At 41.8% G+C, this 21,782-nt stretch overlaps 2 protein-coding genes across 2 annotated transcripts in view; both read left to right on the plus strand.

Moving 5' to 3' along the window:
• Positions 1-21,782, plus strand: part of LOC143416825 (ribonuclease inhibitor-like) — a 240,357-nt gene that overhangs the window by 69,148 nt on the left and 149,427 nt on the right. The window lies entirely within an intron of this gene.
• LOC112432287 (protein NLRC3-like) lies at positions 6,864-21,696 on the plus strand. Its single transcript, XM_076882265.1, has 10 exons — positions 6,864-6,918; positions 9,296-9,427; positions 9,512-9,610; positions 9,769-9,867; positions 10,631-10,726; positions 12,196-12,272; positions 12,389-14,204; positions 15,715-15,891; positions 17,632-17,808; positions 21,501-21,696. The coding sequence occupies exons 2-10, from the start codon at positions 9,339-9,341 to the stop codon at positions 21,694-21,696; spliced, it is 2,826 nt and encodes a 941-aa protein (XP_076738380.1). The 5' UTR covers positions 6,864-6,918; positions 9,296-9,338.

The following is a 21,782-nucleotide window of genomic DNA, read 5'->3' on the forward strand; positions in this document are numbered from 1 at the left end:
ATACTCATTTGCCTAATAATTCTGCTCTCCCTGTAGACTTTTGTCTTATCGCCTTAACCTCCATGGTCTCAAATTCTTTAAGGATATAATTTCTTTTAACCGGATTTGGGCAAATTTCATTTATCAAAATATTCCTGATCACTTTGTTTGTAAACCTGCTGTCACCAAATTCAACTCCAGCTATGCAGAGCTGCCTCAGTCCAGGAGAAATTTTAGAGTGCACAATATCTTCTTTTATCATTGATCTCAAAGGGACTGGGATGGCTTTCACTGGGGATTTATATCTCTTAGCAGTACATCTTACATCAAATTTCTCACAAAACGTCTCATGTTTTAGTAAGACCCCATTATCATCCATAAAATGAGCTACAGCCCAAATCCCTTTAGATCTCCATTCATCCACGTACACAGATTTCCTACACAAACGGATATACCTGTTGTTCCATATAGGGGTGTTGTGAGGAGTAAAGCTATGTTTATAGATTAATTTCCAGTAGAGACGGACCTGCTGATGGAAAGCTGAGAGTTTAACAGGTAACGAACTGCAATCAAAGTCACAACGTAACAAAAAGTCTATTCCACCCATTTTGCCAAAAATCACATTGGGAATAATGTTCCAAAAGGAATTTTTGTTCCTAATGAAAGATCTTAACCATTTCAATTTTAGTACACCATTCATAACATCAGAGTCAGTGGCATTAGCCCCACCCTCTTCATAATTCTTAATCACATCATTTTTCTTTATATAATGACATTTGTTCCTCCATATGAACCTAAAATTAAGAGTATTTATAGATTTAAATAGTTTTGGAGGTATGGGCAGAGAAAAGGCTGGATAGATGAGTCTGGACAGACTGTCCATGTTGGTTAGCAAGCTTCTCCCAAACAGAGTTATGTCCCTTTGCAGCCACATGTTTAAAATTGACTTACACTTTTCTATATTGGTACAGATATTCTTATTTTCTGTTGATGTCTTATCCTTGCAAATTACAATGCCCAGATACTTCACCTCTTTTTTGATCTGCATATTATTTATTGCTTGCAGGGGACATTCATGCAGAGCTAGAATTTTGCATTTATTAATATTCAGCTGTAGGCCAGAAGCTTTGGAGAAATGGTTGATCGCCTGCAAGGCTAAAGGAATCTGGTCCTCATTTTTTAGAAACAGGGTGGTATCATCTGCCAGCTGACTGATTATTATCTGTTCACCCATCACAGTTAACCCCTTAATGTGACTGTTTTTAATCAAAATAATTCCTCTGACACAGAAGACCTACATTCCTGGTTTAATTCTTGCTGTCAAAAAATCATGGACTCTGTGGCTCCTTTAAAAACCAGGCAGCTTAAGGCTAAACCTGAGCCTTGGTTTAATGAGAGCAGTCGTGCTGTTAAGAGGGAATGTCGTCGAGCAGAACGGAGGTGGAAAAAGGATAAACTGCATGTATCATTTCAAATTCTCAAAGACTGCTGGCATCGCTACCAGAACACTGTTAAAGAGGCAAAAAGGGAATATTTTGCAAATATAACTGTCATAACCCACGTGTGTTATTTAGGACCATTGACACTGTTCTTAATACTCCTTTGAATGTCTGTTTGGAAGTTTCTCCTGAGATTTGCAATGATTTTCTGAACTTTTTTATTGAAAAGGTTGTCACCATCAGGGCTCTTATCACAGCTCCTGACTCTGACCCCTCTGTCTCTGTCCCTTGCGCTGCTGTTTTCACTCAGTTTGAGCTTGTGACGCTCTCCTCTTTAGAGGATGTGGTTCGCCATATTAAGCCCACAGGTTCCCCACGGGATCCTGTCCCTCCACAATTCTTTAAAGAAATTTTTCCTAGTATACAACAGTATGTCCTTGACATTATTAACAGCAGTCTGTCTTCTGGTGTGGTTCCTGCAAATTTCAAACATGCAGTAGTACAGCCACTGCTTAAGAAACCTGGCCTTGATCACACAGTTTTAGCGAACTATAGGCCTATTTCCAAGCTGCCTTTAGTCTCCAAGGTTTTAGAGAAAATTGTTTTTAGTCAACTGAAAGATTTTCTAGATGAAAATGGAATCTTTGAGGTTTTTCAGTCAGGTTTTAAAACCCTTCACAGCACAGAATCTGCATTACTAAGGGTTTTTAATGACATCCTTCTGGCATGTGATTCTGGTAACCATGTTGTTCTTGTCTTGCTTGACCTAACTGCTACCTTTGACACAGTAGACCACAATATTTTAATTTCTCGATTACATGATGTAGTGGGTATTGGTGGCACTGCACTCAATTGGTTTAGGTCTTATTTGTCAGATAGAACTTTCTCTGTCAGCCTTCTCGGTTACGAATCGTCTTCTGCTCCTCTGTCATGTGGTGTCCCACAGGGCTCAATTTTAGGGCCACTGCTCTTTTCTCTGTATCTACTGCCTCTGGGTTCTATCCTTAGAAGGCATGGGATCTCATTTCACTGTTATGCCGATGACTGCCAAATTTATTTGACACTAAAACGCAAGGATGCCATCTCCATAAAACCTCTCTTGACATGTCTAGATGACATTAAAGCTTGGTTGGCTCGAAACTTTTTAAATTTTAATAAAAAGAAAACAGAAGTGTTGGTGTTTGGACCCAGTGGTCCCTGTGAGTCCTCCTCTGTTGTTTTAGGATCCCTGGAAGTCTATTTTAAATCTGTTGTTACTGACCTTGGTTTTAAGTTGGACAGTGATTTTAAATTGGACAACCAAATCAGAGCAGTGGTGAAGTCCAGTTTTTATCATTTAAGGCGACTGGCAAGACTAAAATCTTTTCTTTCGAGGCAGCACCTTGAAACAGTGATCCATGCTTTTATTTCTTCCCGCCTGGACTACTGTAACTCACTTTATGTGGGGGTCAGTCAGTCATTGCTCTCACGTCTGCAGCTGGTTCAAAATGCGGCTGCACGACTCCTAACAGGAACTCGAAAAAGAGAGCATATAACCCCCGTGCTGGCCTCTCTGCACTGGCTGCCTGTGTCTTTTAGAGTTAATTTTAAAATTCTTATGTTTGTTTTTAAATGTCTACACAGTCTTGCCCCGCCTTACCTCTCTGAGCTTCTTCATCCCCACATACCCTGTCGGTCTCTCAGGTCAGCTGACCAGCTGCTCCTGGAGGTACCGAGATCCAGGAGGAAGCTCAGAGGGGACAGGGCCTTCTGTATTGTGGCTCCAAAATTATGGAATAATTTGCCCATGCATGTTAGAGAGGCCCCTTCACTGTCCACTTTTAAATCACGTCTTAAAACCCACTTTTATTCCTTGGCTTTTAACCTCAGTGAGACTTAGTTTCTTTTTTAATGCAGTAGTTATTTAATTAATGATTTCACTCTTCTTTTATTTGTTTTTTATTTATATCTCATGTAATTTTATTTTACAGTTCCAATGTACAGCACTTTGTGTCAGCTGTGGTTGTTTTAAAGTGCTTTATAAATAAAGTTGATGATGATGATGATGAAAATAGACAACAGCTCAGCAACCATGATGAACAGAAGTGGTGAGCTGCTACATCCCTGCCTTATCCCTCTATTAACCTCAAACCTTGAACATGTACCATGTTCTAGCAAAACAGAGCTGTTAATGTCATTATATAGCATCTCTATAACATTGATAAATTCCTCTCCAAAACCAAAAGACTGCAGAGTTTTTAATATGAACGTATGTTCAACTGAGTCAAATGCTTTGTAAAAATCCAAGAACAGGATGTACCCTCTCTCTTGGATTAATTCACTGTATTCAAGGAGATCCAAAACCAGCCTAATATTGTTATGAATTAGTCTTCCTTTCAAAAAACCTGATTGTGTTTCACTGATAATGTTTGAGATGCCTTTCTTTAGCCTCTCAGCTACAGCTCCAGACAGGATCTTATAGTCAGTGTTTAGTAAGGTGATGGGTCTTAAATTGTCTAAAATTCTTTTATCCTTACCCGATTTAGGGATCAGGGTTATCAGCCCTTGTTTCGTGCTCGGCATCACTTCTTTTTTCTCTATCGATTCCTTTAATGCATCAAACAATAAAGTTCTTAGGTCCTTCCAGAAGAATTGATAAAAATTAGTAGTGAGTCCATCTGTCCCTGGGGACTTGTTTAATGCCATTTTCATGACCACCAAATCCAGTTCCTCAATTTTAAGCTCTGAATCACACAGATCTTTGAACGGCTTGTCAATACATGGGATGAGATTATGAATGTTATCAAAGAAACTATCAGAATCAGCTGCTGAATATTCTGAGGAGTACAATTTGGAATAAAAAGTGAAGACTTCTTTTCCAATCTTTCTGAAATCTTTACATTCAGTCCCATTTATCAACAAGCTTGAGATTAGATTTCTCTGCTGTCTGCACTTTCCCAGCTTACTAAAATATGATGAGTTCTTTTCACCTGCCTCAATCCACTTGGCTCTCGATCTTATAAAGGCACCCTGGGCTTTCTCTAGGTAAAGATCGTCTAATTTAGTTTGTAACTCCATCAATTTATTCTTTTCTTGCACGTTTAGTTTTTCTTTACTACAGCACTGAGTTATTTCACGAAGTAAATTACTTTCATATTCCCGTTTTTCCCTGTTCAGTTCTTTGCAGAATTTTATAGTGAATTCTCTGATTTTGAATTTAATAAGTTCCCATTTCTGTATATTACCCACTACTGAGTCATCATTTTTTATATCTGTAATTTTATGTCTAATTTTATCACAATACTTGTCCTTATTTAAAAGGCTGGCATTAAATTTCCAATATCCCCTGCTACTACGTTTCATCCTTGTTGGTTCTAAGACAAGATCAATGAAACAGTGATCAGATAGGGGTGCTTTGGAGATTTTAGATGGTGAAGTACACCTCAAAATGTCATCGCTCACTAACCAATAATCAATTCTTGACCTGCTTTCTCCATTAGGTTTAAACCATGAATAATTCTTAACTCCAGGATTCAAACTTCTCCAAATGTCTGTAAAATTATTATCACTAGAAAAGTTCTCAATAATGTTATTCTGTTGCCTCCTTCCTAAGCGAGGAGGCCATCTGTCCATCCATTCATCTGAGGTCATGTTCCAGTCTCCTCCTACTAGGATGTAATCTGTGGGGTACATAACTTTAAACTCTGAAATAACATTTGTTAGATTTTCCAATAGATGTTTATTTTGACCTTCGTTATTATGTCCATAAAGATTTGTAACAATTAGAAATATACCTTCGCTCTTCAAGCTGCAGTTGACCAATGACCCTCACTATCAGCTTTATATGTTATAATCTCCCCTGGGAACTTATTAAAACAAATCGCCACACCTCCAGATCTGTTAGATCCACGACTGAAAAGAATCTTGTCTCCCCACTGATTAGCCCAAAAGGTAACATCGGCATCCACAGAGTGAGTCTCTTGTAAAAACAGACAGTGACATTTTTGCCCCTTGCAAAATAAAAAAAGTGCCTTTCTCTTAACAATTTCCTTCAAACCCCGAACGTTTAATGAACCAAAAGAAATTTTTGAGTGAACCATAATAAGAGTATGCTAAGAAAATAACTTTTTTTTAAAAAAAGAAAAGAAAAATATATAAACATGAGTTTAAATTGTAACACTTGTCACCAACTCAGTGACTAATAACCTTTAACTTTAAGTAGAACTCTTTTGTCCCATTAATAATATTCCACTGTATACAGTCTTACATCAAGTCTTTCATTCAACGTCGTTGATCCTCCGTCCTTCGATGTATCCATGAGGACCCCGGAAAAAGGCCCGTTTCCCAGCCCGTCTGGCTTGTTCAATTTGCGGCCACAGCCGCCTCCTCTCTTCCCAGTCCTCCCGCGGCAGTACCTCAGCGAAGTGGAAACCCCCGTTCTTACAGACAGCCGAATCTTTGGTGCGACGCCAAATCTCCTCTTTCACGTGTCTCAGAGCAAACAGAATGATGATATGTCGGACCTTGTTCTCAATCTTCTTCCCAACTCTATGCACCACATCCACAGATTCTTCAAGCTTTGATATCATATCAGGTGCGATCTTGCCAAGAATTCCAATAACCAGCGATCTGACACCTTCATCTCTTTTCTCTTCTAATCCTTTAATCCGGAGGCACCACCTCATTTTGTACCTTTCTTGCTCTCACACTCTCTCCTTGAGATCGTAGTTATCTTTGGTCAACTGCTCGTTTCGTCTCTCCAACTCTTTAACCTTTTGTTTACATTCTTTCACCTCCTCCGAGTTGAACTGAACCGCTTTGGCTAGGCTAGCTAGCATCGTACTAGCTTGCTTGCATTGTCAGCTAGCTGCTCGTCCACTCTTTTTTCAAGGTTTTTTCTACGTAGTCATGATCCGTTCCTTCTCTGCTGTCTTCCTTTCCATCACATGGCGATGTTGTTTCTTGTTTTTTGAGGTCGAGTTTGAATTTAGCAGGTTTAACTATACTTGGGGCAGTCATTTTACTACTTTCGAGTGGAAACAATAACGAACACAAAGTAAATTCTGGGACAAGTTCAACGAGCTCCTAATTCGTGCGACTGCTCAACTCGCCATCTTGCGCCACCGTCTCACTACTAGATGAACTTGTGACACACATCTGCAGCAGAGGCTGAGTGGCTGCTCTCACACCTGGAGCATCCAAATCGACCCACAAACACGTTGAAAGATGCAATGCCATCAATGTGGATTGTCAAGACTGAGAGACCTCTTCCCTCTGACCCCTCCCCAAACCCTCAAACCCTCCTACCCACCTCGACATACAAACTCTGTGTGGCTTCACGTGTTCTGTTGATGTTTACATGATCGAAATAACTTGAACACAAACAAACAAAGAGGAAGACCGCACCGGAAGGAAACAACTACAAGTCCCAGCATCCTCTGTGTTTAGGGAGCAGCAGTGAAAGTGAAAGTATTGAGCCTCCGTTCAGAGCAGCAGGAGGAGGAAGGTGGAGCTGAGGCAGGTGAGTGTTAACATGAATATGTTTCTTCTTATGACATAAAATAATTCCACGCTGTTCGTGTCTGTGGGTGAAATGTGAGGCCGGTCGGCTCCTCTGAGCGCTGGTTTCCTGTAAGTAGAGAGGAAGTGAGTTTAGCTGAGCCTCCGTTTAGTGTGAGAGAGCAGGAGGAGAGTGAGAGCTGTGCTGAGGCAGGGTGAGTGTTAACACCGCTCTGACATTACTGTGTCTCTGTGGCGGGAACAACAGGCTCCGTCAGTGGAGGCAAAAATAATCAGACTTTGGTTTTTCAAAGGAAACAACTTTATGTCGGAAGTTCCCGCACGCTCATTGGATAACGAGGTGTCAATCTCGAGCTATTAGCCAATGAGCGTGCGGATTCACAGAAAGACCCGCCTTTATCACGGGACTTTAAAAACTACAATGGCGACAGAAACTCCGTGAGTGGAGTTCAGGGTGACGTTATGAAACTGTGACGTTTGAGCCACTTCCCGTTGAACGTGAAACTGATGGTTTCTGGTGTTTGGGTCTGTTTTTCTGTATTTATGCAGATAAAGTGTAAACTCAGATGAATTATACCATCAAATGTTAAAGGAAAATATCAGGATGAGAGTCTGTGAGCTGAGAAGGACGTGAAGCGAGCAGTTTATCCCAGAGCTGAAGCTGCTCTGTGTGCAGAGATGAGCTCAGATTCCTGCTGTGATTGATCAACAGTCACAGAAATGTAGACTTGTAGTTATTACTGCAGTATGGTCACAGCAGATACTGATAAACATGTATTATGAGGATGGATGATCAAGTTTCTCACTCTCTCCTTTAAATCTCAGTTTTTTCTTCTTCACAGTTTATCTGTTAATTTATTAATGAATAACACTGAAAGAGTTTCTGTTATATTTCCCCTTGAACATCAGCTTATTAGGGCGGCATTAGGAAATAGCCCCCCTCCAAAGAATGAATAAATGAATGATGATAATAATAAAATGATTCAAAAGCAGAGCTCAGAGTGGTAGAATGGTCAAACATGGATCCACGGGTGGTTCAACTGCATTTGGTGACGTGACCAAAGCAAATCTTTCAAATAATCCCACCATCAACGGGATGTTGTCTCCTTTACTACGGTTACTTTACTTGGTCACCGTGTGAATTTCTTTGAAATGAACCAAATTCTTTTATTTGTCGGTTGTTGCATATTTAACCTCTACAGTCAGGAAAGGAGGAGATGAGGCCTCAACAATGTTGGGTTGTAGCTGTGCTTCAGGTTAGAGTGAGTGTCCATGGAATAAATGTAAGTCAGTGAACTGGAAACATGACTGTGTTCAAACTTTGTTTCCTTTTTATAATGAGTCTAATCAAAGGTGGACAGAAGTATCTCCACTGTGACTTTTCTGTGTCACCATCAGAGCTTCTGCACAGTGTTTCTGGGGCAGATAACATTGCAGCATTATGGAGACATTATGGAGACAAAAAGAAAAGCGTCTGGACTTCTTTAAGTTAAACTTAAAGAAGTCCAGACGCTTTTCTTGGACTGTTCAGTGTTGAGTCTCATTCACACACTCCCTCAGACTCTTCACACACTGATTTCCTGACATAAACACACTCCTGTGTGCTCTCTTGGCTTCACACACACACTGAGGACCATCTACAGACTGTGAGCTCCGTCTTCTTTGTCTTTGGAGCCGAACTCTGACAAAGTTAGGAACAAAACTTTCTCCAGCGTGTGAACTTTCCTCCTAGACTCAGTCTGAGCAGTCAGACCACATATTTCTAAAGCAGCACATGAAAGTGTGGCTCACACACACACAGGTGAAGGAAACAGCTGCAGTATTAAAAACTGCTTCACTGTCTACAAATATATGAACTGAATGTTTCTTTCAGGCTGTAAAAACCTTGTTTATCCTCCATTACAGTCCTGCATTCAGAGCATTACTTCTGTTATATTAGTACATGTATTTTATTCTGATGAACACATGAAACTCTGAGCTGGATTGAATCCATTGAATCAGAGTCCAGGACTCAGACTAAACACACTGAATGTGTCCTGAGCTCGGCCGCTGTTCCACAGTAACTGCTGTCAGAGTCACTGTTACTGAGTTAGCTTAGCTAGCAGAGCAGCTAGCAGTTAGAGTATGAACTCTGTAAGCAGTCAGCTCGGTCCTGGACATGGTTACTGACATAAAGCTGCTCTCTGCAGCCATGTTTGACCTGCTGCTTTGTAGGACTACAGTAATGGAGGATTTGGAGGCTGAAATGGGCTCTGTGACACTTTTTGTAGTGAACTGATGAAAGCTGTGTCTCAGATGGATGTTAGTCCAACACATCAGACACGACCTCTGCAGCTCTCAGTTGATGTGCACATGAATGATTTGTGTTTCCTCTGCAGGTGAAGGTAGAAAGTGTGTGTGAGCTGATGTGAACTGAGCAGCATGGATCAGTGTGAGGACAGAGAGGAGGGAGTCCCTCCCTCTAAAAGCACTCTGTGTGGGGAACATGAGAGCCAGACCAAAGCTCAGAGGTGAGATGACCATCTCTAACTGTCCATGACTCTTCTCCATGTCACAGCTCAGCACTCACATCACTGCTCCATCATTATTCACAGGAACCAGCCTGGACCTCCACCCAGCTCTGTGTCCTCTAAGAGCAAACGGGTGAAGCATTTCTTTCATAATTTAGGGCAAAAAAAGTCATCTGACAAAAAGTAAGTTCATGTCAGTGTTAAAATGTTTGAAATTTTAATCAGCTTTTTACTATTTAACGATTTAAATAATAAACTATTTACATAGTTTGTTTATACTTTTTATGTAATGTATTGGACACATTGGATGTGACACATGTTTCATGTTCACTTACTTTTAGCGTCAATCAGAAACCATCCAGCTCTGTGTCCTTAAAGAGTGACTGGTCCAATCATCGATTCATTGATTTTAAAGTCCAGCCTGTGTCCGCTGCAGAGAGGTGAGCTGTTAGTAACAAGAACTCTCTGATTTAAATGATTTTGATGTTTCCTGGTTTCTAAAATGCATCTCTGTAGCAGAGCAGTGTCTCCAAGGATACACAGGCTCAGCTGTAACTGTCAGTTTATCTGGTTTAAGACACATTTGGACTCAATTGGCTGTTTTTAACTATGTATTTTAATCAGAGGTGTAAATTTAGACCTCACACATCTGGATCCTAAACTATGATAGAAACAGCTGCTAGCAGTGGATAGTTTGACTTTGATACGCTGCTCTAGAAAGCAAACAAAGGTTTGTGCAGCTCCTCTTCAGAAAAGTGTTCAGAGAGCAGCTGCTGTATTAGACAAAGGCTCGTCGTGTGAGCCCAGATGTGTGTAACAGCTGGATGAAGGAGAACCATCACAGTCGCGTCTCCATCCCGCCTTTATTAATGAACTTCCTGTTGCTTGCAGATAACAGGAACACCAAGTGTTTGTGCCACGTGATGCTGCAGGATTTGTTAACGTGTCCATGATGGTAACATCTCCTCGTCTAACTGCAAACACACGAGCGCTCCTAACGGCAGCTATCACAGCCACACAGGCAGACTGTGTCTCACTGTTGCATTCAGGGACATTTGTTTTCCTGTAAAAAGCTGAACTCTAATCTAAGAGGACTGTTACTGACAGGAAACAGCTGCATTATCTGCAGTCTGTGTGACCACAGCTGCTTCAATCACTTCATCAGAGAATTGATCATTGAATAAAACATGTTTGTGTCTGCAGAGGTCAGAGGTCACAGTCTGCAGGATCCAGCTGTCCGTCTGTAAGGAGTGACCGGTCCAAAGGTCACCCTCCAGACTTCAGTGCTGAACCAACGAGGTCAGAGAACTGTGATGACTCCTTTACATGTTTGTGTTTTCCTGGATAAATATGACCAAAGATTCATTGAAAAGATAAAAATCTTAGACTTTGTCCTGTAGCGCTGTGTGGCAGGCAGGATTGGACCCAAACACAACAGGATGAAGTCAAAGAGGCAGCTTTATTTCAGCTGTGAACATGCAAACAGCAGAAATAAGGAAACATAACTGTAGGTTAGGTTAGGTAAGGAAAACACGTCTCTGCCTAGTCTTGAAAATCTAATCTTATCATCCATTGTTCTTCTAGGGCCTCTTCTTCTTGTGGCCTCAGCTAACTGCTAATATTTAAATGGCTAACATCAACATGTGTGCCAGCCAGGTTCACATTTATGATGAACTATGATTAATTAACTGATGTTGAAACTGGAGCTTTACTGACCTCTGAAATTCCTCCTAAAGTGTTATTCAGTGTTGTGACAGTCAGCTGCTTCAGCTGCTGCTGGGATGGGCTGTGGCAAAGAGAACAGAGAAAATCCAAATCAGAGTTTTTCTCTGAATTAAAAGCAAGGAAACAACAATATATTCTACATGGTGAAACTGATGGTTTCTGGTGTTTGGGTCTGTTTTTCTGTATTTATGCAGATAAAGTGTAAACTCAGATGAATTATACCATCAAATGTTAAAGGAAAATATCAGGATGAGTGTCTGTGAGCTGAGAAGGACGTGAAGCGAGCAGTTTATCCCAGAGCTGAAGCTGCTCTGTGTGCAGAGATGAGCTCAGATTCCTGCTGTGATTGATCAACAGTCACAGAAATGTAGACTTGTAGTTATTACTGCAGTATGGTCACAGCAGATACTGATAAACATGTATTATGAGGATGGATGATCAAGTTTCTCACTCTCTCCTTTAAATCTCAGTTTTTTCTTCTTCACAGTTTATCTGTTAATTTATTAATGAATAACACTGAAAGAGTTTCTGTTATATTTCCCCTTGAACATCAGCTTATTAGGGCGGCATTAGGAAATAGCCCCCCTCCAAAGAATGAATAAATGAATGATGATAATAATAAAATGATTCAAAAGCAGAGCTCAGAGTGGTAGAATGGTCAAACATGGATCCACGGGTGGTTCAACTGCATTTGGTGACGTGACCAAAGCAAATCTTTCAAATAATCCCACCATCAACGGGATGTTGTCTCCTTTACTACGGTTACTTTACTTGGTCACCGTGTGAATTTCTTTGAAATGAACCAAATTCTTTTATTTGTTGGTTGTTGCATATTTAACCTCTACAGTCAGGAAAGGAGGAGATGAGGCCTCAACAATGTTGGGTTGTAGCTGTGCTTCAGGTTAGAGTGAGTGTCCATGGAATAAATGTAAGTCAGTGAACTGGAAACATGACTGTGTTCAAACTTTGTTTCCTTTTTATAATGAGTCTAATCAAAGGTGGACAGAAGTATCTCCACTGTGACTTTTCTGTGTCACCATCAGAGCTTCTGCACAGTGTGGAGAAAGATCCAGAAGCAGAGCTGGACTGCAGACAGCCAGTCAGAGCAGCTGTGTACAAAGTAAGACTGAACATCTGTCTGCTGATGGACTCATTTCTGAAAACTGCACTTCTTGTGTTGTTCAGACATTGAAGAGTTTTCTTTCTCTTTAGTCTCATTGTTTTTCTTTCTTTCAGCAGATGTTGGTCTGCAGGAGGTTTTAGATGAACATAAGATCAGTCTGAGGAGGAGATGTGAACGTGTGACTGAAGGAAGTGATGAAACAGGAAGTAGAACCCTCCTCAACACCATCTACACTGAGCTCTACATCACAGAGGGACAGAGTGAAGAGGTTCATACCCAACATGAGGTGAGGCAGCTGGAGACAGCTTCCAAGATGGACGCCCTCCATGACGCTCCAATCAGGTGCCAGGACATCTTTAAAGCCTTACCTGACCAACAGAGACCCATCAGAGTGGTTCTGACCAACGGCGTGGCTGGTGTTGGAAAAACCTTCTCAGTGCAGAAGTTCACTCTGGACTGGGCAGAGGGCTCGGAGAACCAACATGTCAGTGTGGTGGTTCTGCTTTCATTCAGGGAGCTGAACCTGATCAGAGATGAGCAGTACAGTCTTCTGGAGCTGCTCCATGTTTTCCATCCAACATTACAGAAGGTCACAGCAGAGAAGCTGGCTGTCTCTCAGCTTTTGTTCATCTTTGACGGCCTGGATGAAAGCAGACTTTCATTGGATTTCACCAACAGGAAGCTGCTGTCTGATGTCACACAAAAGTCATCAGTCAGCCAGCTGCTGACAAACCTCATCCAGGGGAATCTGCTTCCCTCGGCTCTCGTCTGGATAACTTCCCGACCCGCAGCGGCCAATCAGATCCCTCCTACATGTGTTGACAGGCTAACAGAAGTACGAGGCTTCACTGACGCCCAGAAGGAGGAGTACTTCAGGAGGAGATTCAGTGATGAAGAGCTGTCCAGCAGAATCATCTCCCACATGAAGACATCCAGGAGCCTCCACATCATGTGTAGTATCCCAGTCTTCTGCTGGATCACTGCTACAGTTCTGGAGCACATGTTGACTACAGAGCAGAGAGGAGAGCTGCCCAAGACCCTGACTGACATGTACTCACACTTCCTGCTGGTTCAGACAAAGAGGAAGAAGAACAAGTACCATGAGGGACATGAGACGAGTCCACAGGAGCTGACGAAGGCTGATAGGAAAGTTCTTCTGAAGCTGGGGAGGCTGGCGTTTGAACATCTGGAGAAAGGAAACATCATGTTCTACCAAGAAGACCTGGAGCAGTGTGGTCTGGATGTGACAGAGGCCTCGGTGTACTCAGGAGTTTGTACAGAGATCTTCAAAAGAGAGTGTGTGATCTTCCAGAAACCAGTCTACTGCTTTGTTCATCTGAGCATTCAGGAGTTTCTGGCTGCTGTCTACATGTTCCACTGTCACACCAACAGGAAGACAAAGGTGCTGAAGATGTTTCTAAAATCAGAATCTTTCACCAGTGTTTTTGATAACAAACATCTCCAATCACTTGATGTATTTCTGAGCAGAGCCATGTATAAATCCCTCCAGAGTAAAAATGGCCACCTGGACCTGTTTGTTCGCTTCCTTCATGGCCTCTGTCTGGAGTCCAACCAGAGACTCTTAGTAGGTCTGCTGGGTCAGACAGAGATCAGTCCAGGAACCATCCAGAGAGTCATCAACAACCTGAAGAAGATGAACAGTTATGAAATCTCTCCTGACAGAAGCATCAACATCTTCCACTGTCTGATGGAGATGAACGACCTCTCATTATTTCAGGAGATCCAAGAGTTCCTGAAGTCAGAGAACAGATCAGAGAAGGAACTCTCTGAGATCCAGTGCTCAGCTCTGGCCTTCATGCTGCAGATGTCAGAGGAGGTTCTGGATGAGTTGGACCTGCAGAAGTACAACACATCAGAGCGGGGACGACAGAGACTGATTCCAGCTGTGAGGAACTGCAGAAAGGCTGGGTGAGTCCAGATGTGATCATTAACATCATTGATCAGTGTAGGTCAGTAGTTTAATTTTGAAAATAAAATCAGATTGTAACCACAAAGTGTTTGTGTCCGTACGCTGCAACCTTCCACACCATTCCTTTATTGTACAGACTCAGCAGCAGCTCCATGGATCCCAAATCCAAGAGTGGAGAACAGATTTGAAGTGTGTCACATCCATGCAGTCACAGCTGTTTCCACCATGTTTCCACTGATATTAATCCTGTTCAATGACACGTTTCATATCAGTGAATATGTTCTTTAGGACGTCCACTGACATGTTTAAGTGTCCTGCTGGAAATCACTCAAATCATCCATGAAATCCATGAAAAATCCTTTTAGTGTTTCTAACTTCACCCTCTGTCCTCTCTCTCTCTCCATCCTCCTCACTGCTTCTTTCACTGATAATCACACAAACATCGTATTCAGCTACAAAATAACACAATAATATCATCTGATGATCATTATTATAAGAGCAGGATCCATATTTGATATCAGAGTAACACACTGCTTGGTTATGTGCAGTCATCATCAGTGACTGTGGGTCAAACAGAAGCTCTCTGATTGGTTGCTGACCTTGGTCACCTGTCCACTCTCACCTGTTTGTGTTTGCTCTCTCTTTGCTGTCTCCATCCTCTCTCTCCTTTCTCTCCCTCTCTGTCTTTGTACGTCACTCAGGTCCAATGGAAACAGTGACATTTACAAACCAATCAAAGACAAACTGATCCATGTCAGGTTATAACAATATTCAAAGTGAATACAGGCTGCTGCTGGACACAGACAGGTAACATCATTTTGACTTGCTGTCACCTGGATCTGGACTCATAAACACTGAAGCCCTGAACAGGAATACAAATCATTTTCTGCCAACTAGCGACACAGCAGCAGATAATGGCTCAGAAAGCTCAAATGAGCCAATCATTTCTGTGTTTAGTTCCCCTGAAATCAGATCTGATATCAGCAGCTCTGAGTTCATTCATCATTATTGTCCAGTGATGAGATTTCTGCTCCGTTTGGTAACAGTCAGCAGGTTTTTCCTGCGTGTGGACGTGAACAGTCGTACCTGACAGCAGGTAGCAAACAGAGATCATCTTTCCAGCTGGAACTCTTCACTGAGCTGAACTCATTCAAAATGTTCTGGAGTCAAAACAGGAAACAGTCCAAATGTGTGTCTTCACTCTGACTCTGGATCAGATCTCAGTGACAGACTGTGGACATTATGGAAGCCTAAATGTGACACCATCTTCCTCCTTCATCTGCAGATTAAAGCCAAACAAAGATTCTCATTAAAAGTCTGCAGGTCTGAGAGAGACTCAATCGTTGTGTCATGTCAAACACAGTAAGAGGAGCTGAAGCACAGATGTGAAGAGCAGATTCATCAGATTATGACCTCACTCTGTTTTGTCTTCATATACATTCAGTCTCTGTTTATAATGCAGATTTTCTGCTTTTATAATAACACATTTTATATTTTCTATCATCACAGACTGACTCTGTGTGGACTCTCAGAGTCTCACTGTGAAGTTGTGGCCTCAGCTCTGAAGTCCAGCCCCTCCCATCTGACAGAGCTGGACATGAGTGGAAATGATGGCCTCCAGGATCCAGGTGTGAAGCTTCTGTGTGCTGGACTGGAGAGTCCAAACTGTCGACTGGAGACTCTGAGGTGAGTTCACTGACTGCGGCTGTTGTTGTTTTTCTATATTTCAGGTCTTTGATGTTTGAAACTTTCTTTAGTTCCTAAATGTTCAGGATGTGTCTGAAGACAAATGTGAAGAAGTTTGAGTGCTTTCAGAAATGTTGTCTTTCCAAACGACTGAACAACAGTTTTTCCTTTTGGCTCCAAACAGAAGTGACAGACTTGAGCAGGGTTCATTTAAAGGCTGACAGAAGTGGAGTGGTGACGGGGAGATGTTTGACAGGACAGTGTTTCAGCCTCCACAGGTTCATGTTGTGCTCCATCAGTCAGTGAAGATGAAGTCAGTGCTGATGAGGCTGTAGAGTGTGTGAGGGATGTGAATGAGGATGATGAAGATCTGATGATAGCAGATAAAAACAGGCTGCAGAGACTTTGAGCCATACAGGGCACACAGTGTGTGTACAGAACAGCTGAAATCATTATGGAGGCCTCACTGGGATATGGAAGCATCACAGTACAGCTTCAGTGAAGCATTAAAGTCTCTGATATGAGATGAGAAATGAAGCAGCCAGAGCTTTTTCATGAGTGGAAACCCACTGTGACTGTGAGCTGCTGCTACAGCCCCCAGATTAGCCAGCAGCTCATCCTGCTCAACATTTCCTCACCAACTTTAATGGAAGTGTGATGTTTTCAGCTGGAGTGATGGTCAGGGTGGCCTCCCTCTCCTCTTCTTCTCCTCTTCCTCTTTCATTTGTAAAGCCACTTCTGCTGCTTTCATTCATTTGGAAGTCCTGTAGCTGAGTTTGGGAGAGACTAACAGCCTCGGCAGCAGAGGGGAGAAAGGCTGTAACACCACCACTTTACTCTGTTCTACCTGTCACATCATTTTATCAGGAAACAAATATGCTCATGTTTTTACTATGTTTGTCTTGAAGATGTAAGAAGATCACATGGTGCTTTTTATTATTGTGTTGGTTTGTTTCCTGTCTCTTGGATGGAGCCCAGCTGTGCGTGGCCCCTGGGCCTGTGGTCAGAGTGTGTGCTGGATAATCCGGCCCAGGATGAGGCCAAACTGACATGGGATGAAATGTCTGTCACATAATTGAGCTTAGTGTAGTTTCATTTCTGCACAATTTAAAAACAACCAAAACTTTGTTCTGTCTTTTCTATGTTATACTGTAGACTTTCTTTGATACTGTGTCTAAAAGGAGCAGCTTTTACTTTGAAAGGGAGGCGTCTCTGTTTCCTCTTCAGGTTGGATGATGGAAGCAAATGAGTGTGTGATGTTCTTTCAGTGTTGCACTTTGTAGACGCTCCCTGAGCACTGGTCTCACAGCCAGCTGCACATAGAGACCAGTGTTGTTAGTCCAGGTCAGAAGATGACTTGTTGGAATGAAAATGAGCTTGTAGTTTGTCTGCTTTAATAATGTGACTGGAAAAAGGTGTTGGACTTCAAATATGTCCATTTCTTTCACACTTCACCTTTAAAAGTGAAGCCTTGTGGTTCCTGGAAGGAAAAACACGACTTTTTCAAGTCTTTGTCCTGTTTTTATGAGAAATGTACGACTTTAATGTGAAATATTCAGAGTTTTTTCTCTTGTTGTGTTTGTTTGAAGCTGCTTCCTGTTGGCTTCAGCTGTTTGGAGTTTCCATTTTCTAAACTTCTACATTCTGAACCTTCTTCAGCTCTGAACAGATGATGAAACACTGAATGATTTCAAGCTCACACTTTGTCTAATAAACTTACATCTTTCATTCTTTATACAGATTGAGGGACTGTGGTTTGTCAGAGATCAGCTGTGATTATCTGGCAGCAGCACTGAAGTCCAACCCCTCCCATCTGAGAGAGCTGGAGCTGAGCAGGAACAACAAGCTGCAGGATTCAGGAGTGAAGCATCTGTGTGGTTTCCTGGAGAGTCCAGGATGTGGACTTGAAACTCTGGGGTCAGTCAGCATGTTTTAGTTGTGCTGAGATGAATATGATGTGAAAGTTGTGCTGACACTAAACTGCAGACATCAGGCTGATATTATACTGATCCACACTGAGGATCTTCATGGTAAAGTCTGTTTTCTTCTTCTCTGGTTTAGTCCATTGACTGCAGCAGAACAATGTTCACATTTCAAACAGTGAGACTCAACGTATGGCCCGCGGCCCACACGCGGCCTGCCCACCTTCCCTGATTCAGAGAGAGGGGACCCTGATTAACTGTGTAGTGTTCTTCCTCACAGTTCTAAGTATCAGACACAACAATGAATAATCCACAGCTGACTGTCTTTAGCAGGTCAAAGGTCACGGCACACAGCAGGCAGTGGGAAATATTATAACTCTGATCATTTATCAGCACATATCCATATGTATAAAAACAAAGCTGACACTGTGAGACTTGATCAGAGGTGTGATCATCACAGCAGAGGCCTTTGTGTCAAAGTCACTGAGGATCAAACAGAAACACATGAAGCAGATTTTCCTGTTCTGGCTTTTTATAGCAGATAACCTTCAAAATATTCTGCAGTCCATCAAAAACTGAAGCAAACCATGAATCAACATGTGAACATGAGCTGATGCTGCTGAAGGGAAGCAAAGTTACAGAGGTTTGATTACAGACACAGCTGAGAGTTTGTAATCTGTCATCATTTTAAAAGGTTTACATTTCTTCAGTATATCCACATTTGCAGCTGCTACCTCAACCTCCACTTGTCCAACACAACTGCTGTCCACTGCCTCCATGACATTGTGATGTCAGATCTTCATCAATCACTTCTGCACGGGGCACACCTTCAGACTCTGCAGCTGCATAACGAAAGCCTGTAAGATAAAATTAGACATAAGGTAAATGTACACCAATATTCCAATGACAGGTGTGTGATTCATCTGGAAGTTATGTGCGGATTAGTGTACAGTGATAGCAATTTAGTATGTTTTTAGAGAGGGGGGGGTTGTTTACCTCCGATGGGTGCTCTTTTTCGCTTCCGTTGCGTACGCCTTGAGTGCCGGTCCGAGTCTGATACAGGTATGTCGTCATGCCCCATGTGCAGTGTTGGTGCCCAGTCTGGATTTGTTACATCCATTTCATATGCTGGTTTGCCTGCAATAATGCCAAATCATAAGCTACTCAGTCGACATGATGTGGTTCTGCAGCATCACACATTAGCATGTTTTATCTCATTATCTATGACCTCAGCACGTTGAAAATAACACTAAAAGCCTTTCAAGAGTGATATGAATTAATTTAGAACTCACCGGAAAGAAAATGCCGTGAGCAAACCAACAAAAAGCTGGGGATTGCAGAGAACTCGATATCCGCTCGTCTCACCGCTGCAATCCAAGCCTGACGTCTTTGTTTAGTAATATCGGATACATGGGATCCCTCACGTTGCCTCCAGGATGGAAAACGATGAAAAGAGAGCCCGTTATCCAGCTTCTTGCCTTCACGATCGTGTGATCTAACGTTGCAACCGACAACACAACACGTACGATCCATAGCTGAAATGGTATCCTTTGGCTGGCCTACTGTCATGGTGGAAGGGGGCATGGCCCATCTCCCGTGACATCACGCTCCAAAGCCCTATAGGTGGGAAAATGTACCATGTCGACCAATCAAAAATGATATGGAAACATGACATTTGGTTGTTTAGCAAAAGGGGGAAGTTTTAGGAGTGACCGGCAAGAGAGAGCGAGTGAGCGAAAGAGAGAGAGAGTTTTGATACGTGAGAGATTTGTGACGTTTACCGTGTTTGGTCTCAAGTTAGTTTGTTGTCTTGTGTATTTAGTGTGTAGCTGTTGTTTTGTTTTGTGTGTCAGTTCTACTAGTGATCGTCACAGTTGCTGCCTTAAAGCCAACAAAGGCAGATTGCAGTGTAAACGCTGAGTGACACACCTGCTGTCAGACCTGCAGGTTTATCCCTCTGCTGTTCTCATATGTGTTAGAGTGACACAAACTATTGTTTGACACCTGATTGTTCTGTAAATAGTTTGAAATGATTATATGAAAAACGTCTGAGCCTTGGCTGCATTTTTTGGTAAATAGTACCATATAACTTTGTTGTTTGCAAAACGTGTGCGTATTTTTAAAAATGTACAATCTCTATTTGCATTTCAAGTTATGAAGATGATTCGTTAAACATGTGTGTGGTTTTTACAGTCAAAATATCACTTTCTACTTGTATTTTAAATTTTGTCTGAATTTAGATAAATTGTGCTGATACAGTTGGTCAAAATGAGAAAATAACAGATTGGCAAGATAAACTGTTTTTAAAGGTAAAATATAGAGGCCACATCAAAAGTAGTCAAGAAGGGTTAAAGGCTAAAAGCAAAGTTGTCACTGTTGGGTCTGTGTTTCCACAAGCCCCGCTAATTCTAGAGACTTATTCATCATGAAGAAAACAAGACAGTCGATCGATCAATTATTTGCGAAAGGGAGGCCTCGTCTGTGTCCACCACGAAAATGACCACAGATCTGACCTCCTCCTGCTACCTTTTATTGGGAGACAGTTCACACAAAACACGTCAGAACAAAGCCACGCCCCCTTTGTTCTAAGACAAAGCATTTTATGTATATGTGTGAACTTCTGTAAGAGTGTGTGTGTGTGTGTGTGTGTGTGTGTGTGTGTGTGTGTCTCAGACCTCCTGCTGACCAAAGGGTCGTAAACCCAGGAAGTTTACATCAAAAGAAACAGATCTTCCAGATAGGATGTATCTACAATAAAACCTCCCCCAGCACAGAGTGGTTGGAGAGGTGGCCAGGATCAAAGGAATGGCTTTGATCCTACTGCTTGAACTGAGACTGTACAAATTTAAGAAACACAATGGCAACATTCAACAATTAGACTTAACAGTCACCAAGTACTGTTTATATTTGTGTGTATTGCTGCAGCTTTTTTGAGTATTAATTTGGTGCCTTTGTGTGAAATAATGGTATTGTGAGTGATCCATATAGTCACAAAGAATAGCCACTTGTTTCTGTGCTACCAAAGTTCCCCGGCTTTCATTCAAAATGTGTTTATCGTCAGCACCTGCACATTAAACTACTTAAACATTATAAATGTCTTCAAGCTCACACTGAGGCCTGTGGGGTACTATCAGCCACTGAGACAGTACACACATTTATATGTGTTTGTATATGAATATTTCATACTTTAAGACTGCCTGTTTATTTAAGGGAGATGAACAAAATACATTGGAATTGTACAAAATAATATCATGGATGATAAATTAAATAGATTTTAAGTAGATGCTTGTGCATTCTTAAAGTCTTATATGTTGAACTGAACTATGTGATCTGTTCAAAGCCTTAATCTTAATTTGAAGTGAAATGTGCATTTTGAGTTTATACACTATGTATATAAGGCGACCGTTTCCTTTTGCAGTATTTTTGTGTGGTGTACTTTTCTATGTCTTAACAAAAGGGGAACAAAGGTGTTTAAGTTCACCTAGGATGATGTGTTTTAATTTTCACATGGTCTTGCTTGAATTTGACCCTGACAAAGGCGTATGAACTCTGTCAGCTGTTTGGAGTTTCCATTTTCTAAACTTCTACATTCTGAACCTTCTTCAGCTCTGAACAGATGATGAAACACTGAATGATTTCAAGCTCACACTTTGTCTAATAAACTTACATCTTTCATTCTTTATACAGATTGAGTCTCTGTGGTTTGTCAGAGATCAGCTGTGATTATCTGGCAGCAGCACTGAAGTCCAACCCCTCCCATCTGAGACAGCTGGACCTGAGCTGGAACAACCAGCTGCAGGATTCAGGAGTGAAGCATCTGTGTGGTTTCCTGGAGAGTCCAGGATGTGGACTTGAAACTCTGAGGTCAGTCAGCATGTTTTAGTTGTGCTGAGATGAATATGATGTGAAAGTTGTGCTGACACTAAACTGCAGACATCAGGCTGATATTATACTGATCCACACTGAGGA

Source organism: Maylandia zebra, linkage group LG3 (genome assembly GCF_041146795.1).
Source record: "Maylandia zebra isolate NMK-2024a linkage group LG3, Mzebra_GT3a, whole genome shotgun sequence".
In the NCBI taxonomy this organism is placed as follows: Eukaryota; Metazoa; Chordata; class Actinopteri; order Cichliformes; family Cichlidae; genus Maylandia; species Maylandia zebra.

Excerpts from the sequence above, each read along its gene's own strand:
- LOC112432287 (XM_076882265.1), top strand. The coding sequence starts at position 9,339 with ATGGATCAGTGTGAGGACAGAGAGGAGGGAGTCCCTCCCTCTAAAAGC. Across the intron at positions 9,868-10,630 it reads CCTGTGTCCGCTGCAGAGAG|AGGTCAGAGGTCACAGTCTG; the intron begins GTGAGCTGTTAG and ends TTGTGTCTGCAG. Across the intron at positions 15,892-17,631 it reads TGTCGACTGGAGACTCTGAG|ATTGAGGGACTGTGGTTTGT; the intron begins GTGAGTTCACTG and ends TTCTTTATACAG.